The 7,145-nt window shown below is 53.5% G+C and overlaps 1 protein-coding gene across 2 annotated transcripts in view; it reads right to left on the bottom strand.

The window, feature by feature from the left end:
* Positions 1–1,009: 1,009 nt before the first annotated feature.
* Positions 1,010–7,145, bottom strand: part of UBE2G2 (ubiquitin-conjugating enzyme E2G 2) — a 26,406-nt gene continuing 20,270 nt past the window's right edge. The window contains exons 5-6 of one of the 2 annotated variants that reach the window (XM_010834883.1): positions 5,907–6,047; positions 1,010–2,748 (exon numbers count right to left, since the gene is read on the bottom strand). In XM_010834883.1, coding sequence (XP_010833185.1) covers positions 2,636–2,748; positions 5,907–6,047 — 254 coding nt within the window. In that variant the 3' untranslated portion in view covers positions 1,010–2,635. The remainder of the gene's footprint in view (positions 2,749–5,906; positions 6,048–7,145) is intronic. The other variant, XM_010834884.1, reaches the window with a different exon arrangement.

The raw sequence follows: 7,145 nt of genomic DNA, 5'->3' as shown, positions 1-7,145 counted from the left end.
CTGAAGGTGGAGCTGAGCTTCCCTCATCTTGGATCCTGATCAGAGGTGCAAGCCCCAAGACCCCTGGGGACTCATGGGAGAATGTTTAAGCAGGACCAACTGAAGCTGCTCACTTTGGAGCCCCTACAAAATCCCTCCAGCATGGGATCCACCACGACAGATGGGTGCAGGGTGCCAGCCAGGGGGGCTGCACCCCTGCTGCTCTGGGGTCTTGGTGCCAGGCAGAGGGTACCCACATGACCAGCCCCTGATAAACTCCCTCAGCGCTTGTCTCCCAAAAGCTCCCTGCTGGTGGATCAAGTGCACCCCGTGTGACCTGACCAGGAGGGTCCCGGGAAGCCTGTGTCTGGTGCCTCCCTGACCTTTCCCCAGGCCATGTTTGTGGAGGCGCTGGAGCCCCTGGGCTTTTCGCTGTAAAAGCTAGCAGCTGTGAGGCCTCCCGAGCACCCCCTGAACCCAGGGTGGCATCAGGGACCCCACCTCACCATCCTGTCAGAGATCAAAATAGTGCAAAGCGGGATGGAAGCCCCTTAGCAAAGGGCAGAATGAGCGCTGCTGGGAGAGGGGCCGAGCCCCAACCATACACACGTGCAGCCAGGGAGGAAGGGGCAGAAGGACGTCACAGGGCCACACGGGAACAGTATGGCGGGTCAGCAACTGGCCTCTGCACCAACACAGCCCGAGGCCAGACTCGTGTCAGCAGCTGTGATGAGACCTGCAGCCGTGACAGGTGTGAGATTTGAGGACAGAGCAGTAGCACCGTCTCGGCGCCCGCTGGTCTCCCCTTGCCTGATGAGGTTGGTGAAAACATCCACAGACCCTGACACAGACACCGGGAATTGAGGGGAGACCAGAAGGCGGGAGGAACAGGAAGCCAGTGGAACTCGCGGAAGCTCAGGCATCCTGGGGAGATGGGGCAGTGGGGGTCCCAGTGCCCATGCTCCGCAGGGGGCCGTCCTGCTGTTCCCATACAATTACAGCACACCACAACAAAGAAGAACACTGATCAGAATAGGGGGAAAATAGAGCTTTATTTTTACCGTAGACTCTGTCACAGAATAAGGACACCACGGGACTCTCTCGTTTCATTTAATACAAATGAATAGAGACATTCTGCAGAGGGACCGCCTCTGCACCGCCTCCGGGCTCACTGCCCTGTGGCCACTGCGCCCCGCAGTGCCCACCCCTCACACCCAGCCCACGGCCGCTTTCTGCTCTCCACGAAAGCGCTGCAGCCCCACGCGGGCCTGCGAGCACCACCAGGTGCGAAACCTCCATTCCCACCCCTTTCCCAGGACCAGTCCTCAGACTGAACTTCAACCTGTAAATGACCCCTTTCTGAGGAGGAGGACTCGGGTTCCCACAGAAGCCTCTTAGCCAGAACTGCTGAACATTAAGCATCAGTGAGCTCGCAGGAAGCAGAGCCCTGCCCACAGCACGTTGAGCAGGGCGAAGGACAGCACAATGTCAAGTGTCCTGTAAGTCTTGTAGATTGTCCCTTATTTCAAAAATAAAACTCCTATTTAAATTGAACCTGTTTGCAACAGGCCAAATGTGTGATTCTGCACGCAACAGATCTGTTATTGCTTGAAACGTAACCCCCAGGGCTGAGCTGCCCACGCCGGGGCACGCAGACCGTCTCGAAATCACGAACCACAGCTGAGCGCCCGCCCATGACAGGGACCCGGGACCCGCAGCACGCTTCTCAGGCGCCGATCAGGTCCAGGTAAGGCACGCTCTGTGCTCTGCGCTGAGGGGAGCCGTTCCCTTCCTTCCCCTCCCAAGCTGCAAAGAATGGTTTTGTCCCAACAGTCATAGTTGCTGCCACAGCCACTGTGTACACACGCTCAGAACCTCCTAGCCTTCAGACTGGAAAAGAAAACCTCCTGCACACCCAAAAGGTGTCTTAGCTTCACATCCTCGCACTCCAGGAAACGTACTAGTATCCGAGACTCAAGGGTGAGCTGCAGTGAACACCAGCAGGGAAGACGCTGGGCCTGACAGCCAGCACAAGACTTTTCTATGCACCCCCTTTTCATTAATCCACATTTTTAAAAAGTATTTATTTCCTGACAGTATTTCTAAATGTGACTATTTGTAACATACAACAAATGAAAAATATGACTAGACTGCAAGAACAAAAACCTGCTTGTGAAACAAGGTACTGAAACAAAGCCGTGTGCTCCTTGCTGGGGCAAGGGGACCAAGAGGGGCCCCGGAGACAGCCGCTGTAGCCCTCCGCCTGGGCAACAAGGCCCCAGATCTTCAGGAGGAGAGTCACTGGCTCTAGTCACGGGGCTGGCACGTCCCCTCACCGCTCCCACTCCAGGAAGTGCTGGGTGCACAGGCGCGTCAGCGCGAGAGGCAATGGTGACAGCGCATCCGGTCCCCAAGCCCCTCGCAGGATGCCCCAGCTGCGCCTGGCTGCCATCATCCTACGGAAGCCCGCATTTCAGAAGAAAAGCCTGCCTGGGGTGGAAAAGGTACAAAAAACACAGATGCTGTGGTTCTGCAAGCTCGCCTTTTTTGGTACCAGCACAGAGTGTCCGTCCCAGAGGAAACCCCGCGAACCGCCTGGCAGTGCGTCTGCGCGCGGCAGTGCGTCTGCGCGCAGCTGTGCATGGGCGCGGGAGGCTCAGAGCCCCAGCGACTTCTGCACAATCTGCTTGGCGACCTTGTAGAACTGCTCCCGGTCGTCCCGCCACATCTTGGAGGCGTCCACGTTGGCGCCGCTCTCGTCATTGGGCTCTGAAAGAGGGAGAATCTCCAGGTGAAAGGGGCTCGGCCAGGAAGGGCCTGGCACGACCCCCTATATCCCGTAAGGGCACTGGCATCTCCCCACGGAGGGGACCAGGCAGACCAGAAGCTGTGGGAGGCTGTCAGCTCTCTGGGGAGAAGAGCCCCTCCTGAGGGGCCAGGCTGAAGAGTGGTGTGAGCCGCCCTCGGGCTTCTCCAACCCAGAGCAACGGCTTCACCTTAACACCAGCTGGCTGGCCGAGCAGCTTCGGGGCCCAGCCTCTCCACTCCATGGAAGCACTCCCCCCACGACCAGGGTTTCAGCCCACTCCTCCCTCGGCTCCTCTGAGGCCCCCGTGTCCCGCCTACGGGAGTCCCTCCAAGCTGCGTCCCCTCCTGCCTCCTCCAGAGACAGCCCCGCACCTCACCTCCATGGCCAGGTCTTGGAGAGCACCCATCAAGGGTGGACACTCACACCCAAACTCTGCTCTTCCCCAAATCCTGCTCCCTCTGGACTCCCGTCCCAAAGACAACACCCCTCCACCCGCCATCAGGGCAGGAGCAGGAGCCCCCTCACACCACGCAGTGAGCATCCAGGGTCTTCCCAGCCTTGCCCGCCTCTCGGCTGGGACCTTCCCCACCAGCTTCAAGCACCTGGGCTGCAAGGACGATCCTTCCTGGGCGCTGCTGTATGGTCTAACAGCCCAGGAGTGCCAGGCTCTGGGACAGCACCTGTCCACAGGGCAACCTCCCCAAGCTGGGCTCCAGCCACACCCAGTCCTGCCACCAAGAGGCTCAGCACTCGCCCCAAATGCCCCACCCCCCTCACCTTTTAACTCCTCTGTGTTCTAAGCTGACCTCAGGGAGTGGCCCAAGCGCCCCGTGTCCTCACCTCGGATTGACTGCTGTGGCTGCACCACTGGTGGGTGTGAAAGAGCCCTAGACTGTGGGGCCTTAAGGCTGGGGTCAGTGTCGCCTGAGCTTTACACCCAGGATACGGTGTCTGTAATACAGCAGGACTCCCAGGTCACAGCACAGGTAACCATGGCCAATGACATGGCAGACAGACACAAGACCATCTCTACGTCCACAGTTATGAAAAGTAAGCTTATGCTTGGAGAAGAAGCTTGTGCTTCTCTGCATAAAAAAGCAGAGAAGACTATACATCAACTACTCAGGGAGGAGGTTCATGACACTGTACAGGAGGCAGTGATCAAAACCACCCCCCAAAAGAAGAAAGGCAAAAAGGAGGCCTTACAAATAGCTGAGAAAAGAACAGAAGTGAAAGGCAAAGGAGAAAAGGAAAGATATACCCATCTGAATGCAGAGTTCCAAAGAATAACAGGGAGAGATAAGAAAGCCTTTCTAAGTGAACAACGTAAAGAAGTAGAGGAAAACAACAGAAAGACTAGAGATCTCTTCAAAGAAAATCAGATACCAAGGGAACATTTCCCACAAAGATGGGCACAATAAAGGACAGAATGGTAGGGAAGCAGAAGATATTCTGAAGAGGTGGCAAGAACACACAAAAGAACTATACAAAAAAGATCTCCATGACCCAGTTATCCACGATGGTGTGATCACTCAGCTAGAGCCGGACATCTTGGAGTGTGAAGTCAAGTGGACCTTAGGATCACTATGAACAAAGCTAGTGGAGGTACTGGAATGTTGTGCTCAATATGCCTGCAAATATGGAAAACTCAGCAGTGGCCACGGGACTGGAAAAGATTAGTTTTCATTCCAATCCCAAAGAAGGACAAAGCCAAAGAATGTTCAAACTACTGCACAACTGCACTCATTTCACATGCTAACAAAGTAATGCTCAAAATTCTCCAAGCCAGGCTTCAACAGTACATGAACCAAGAACTTTCAGATGTTCAAGCTGGATTTAGAAAGAGCAGAGGAACCAGAGATCAAATTGCCAATATCCACTGGATCATAGAAAAAGCAAGAGAATTCTAGAAAAACTTCACTGACTATGCTAAAGCCTTTAATTGTATGGATCACAACAAACTGGAAAATTTTGAAAGAGATGGGAATACCAGACCACCTTACTTGCCTCCTGAGAAACTTCTCTGCAGGTTAAGAAGCAACACTTAGAACCGGACATGAAACAACAGACTGGTTCCAAATTGGGAAAGGAGTACATCAAGGCTATATATTGTCACCCTGCTTATTTAACTTATATGCAGAATATATCATACAAAATGCCAGGCTTGATGAAGCACAAGCTGGAATCAAGACTGCCAGGAAAAATATCAATAATCTCAGATATGCAGATGACACCACCCTTATGGCAGAAAGTGAAGAAAAACTAAAGAGCCTCTTGATGAAAGTGTAAGAGGAGAATGAAAAAGCTGGCTTAAAACTCAACATTCAAAAAACTAAGATCATGGCATCTGGCCCCATCACTTCATGGCAAATAGTTGAGGAAAAATTGGAAACAGTGACAGACTTTATTTTCTTGGGCTCCAAAATCACTGCAGATGGTGATTGCATCCATGAAATTAAAAGACACCTGCTCCTTGGATGAAAAGCTATGACAAACCTAGACAGTGTATTAAAAAGTAGAGACATTACATTGCCAGCAAAGGTCCGTATAGTCAAAGCTATGGTTTTTCCAGTACTCATGTATGGATATGAGAGTTGGACCATAAAGAAGGCTGAACGCCGAAGAATTGATGCTTTTGAGCTGTGGTGTTGGAGAAGACTCTTGAGAGTCCCCTGGACTGCAAGGAGATGAAACCAGTCAATCCTAAAGGAAATCAATCCTGAATATACATTAGAAGGATTAATGCTGAAGCTGAAGCCCCAATACTTTGGCCACCTGATGCAAAGAGTTGACACATTAGAAAAGACCCTGATGCTGGGAAAGGTTGAAGGCAGGAGAAGGGGACGACAGAGGATGAGATGGTAGGATGGCATCATAGACTCAATAAACATGAGTTTGAGCAAGCTCCGGGAGCTGGTGATGGACAGGGCAGCCTGGCATGCTGTAGTCCATGGGGTCGGAAAGAGTCGGACAAGACTGAGCGACTGAACACCACCACTCAGGAAGGACCAGCGAGCTGCAAGACAAGGGTTAGTGAAGAAAGAGAAGCAGGCCCCAGTGTCAAGTCTCTTCTCTGGACCAGAACTGCTTCTGTCTTGGGGCGGCGGGGCGGTGTTACCTGCCAGCATGCTCACCACCGACAGGAGGATCTTCTCCACGCTCTGCACGGGGCTCCAGCGCTCGGCGCTGCTCTCGTAGCCCATGGGGTCGTCGCCAGGAGCGTGCAGGATGGAGATGCAGACTCTGCCATCTGGGTAGACTGCAGGGCAGGACACACACGGTTAGCCAAGGGAACGCTGGTGACTGGGCACCCGGTCGGACCACGGAGAAGAGGCGTGAGCAGTGGCCACTGAGGGGAGCTGTCTGCACCCCGACACAACCGTGGCCTGGATACCACACTAACATCCACACACTGCCCACAGGCCCAGCAGGCCCCCAGGGCACCGCTCAATCACGAACACGGTGCTGGGCCAGCCTGCACAGCCCTAGTCCCCGTGGGGTGGCCCCATTTTCATACGGATTTTACAGGTATTACATCCAAGGGAATAAATGAAAGGCCATTTGGTCGTCAGATATTCTGCCCACGTGTCTCATGTAGTTAGGATCTTCACAACACTCTCATTATGAGCTTCTCAGATACTCCTCATTCTGCCATTAAGCCCCTGAGGTGGACTGTGTAAAACACAGGTTCCTGTGACTAGGATAAAGGCTACAGGAATTACTTAACTATCCAGAAAAACATAGGTACTGAGATTTCTCCTGGTAACTTATTCTAACAGAAAATGACCGCCTGAATTCTCTGGAAATCAGCTGTGCTTGAATTGAAACCCATCTTCCATCAACAGCACCCCTAACCAGACCCTCGGGATGCACCTGCCACTTCCCTTTCACAGCTCTCAGGTGAATCGGTACAGGCTCAGATACCCAGGGATCACTCGTCAGCCTGTAAGGCTGCTAAGTGGTAACAGTAACAGGCAGTTTTAAATAAACTGGCTGACTTCACCTCCACCATCTTGTCACCCTCTAGCAGAGGGAGCAGCTCTAAACAGCCTTTCCTCCACACCTCGCCCCTGTACCCCAACATCCAGCTCCAGCAGCTGCTGCGCTCTCACTGAAGGGTTAGAAGACCACGTGCCATCTGTCCTGGACACTGGGATGTCCGTCTGAGGTCCACACACACAGGACCCAGGCAGCAGCCAGGACACTTTGAACAGCTCTCCCTGCCATGGACAGAGAGGACATGTCCAGTTTTCAACTTCAGCGTCACTTCCTCATGGAAGTGGTAGGACCATGTGATGGCACTGCTGCCCCAGAAGCATCAGGAAGTAGCTGTGTCCCTGCCCCACCCCACTGCAGC

Source organism: Bison bison, unplaced genomic scaffold (genome assembly GCF_000754665.1).
Source record: "Bison bison bison isolate TAMUID 2011002044 unplaced genomic scaffold, Bison_UMD1.0 scf7180017864037, whole genome shotgun sequence".
Taxonomy (NCBI): domain Eukaryota; kingdom Metazoa; phylum Chordata; class Mammalia; order Artiodactyla; family Bovidae; genus Bison; species Bison bison.
The sequence above is the reverse complement of the archived record's forward strand: the minus strand, read 5'-3'. Positions and strand labels throughout refer to the sequence as shown.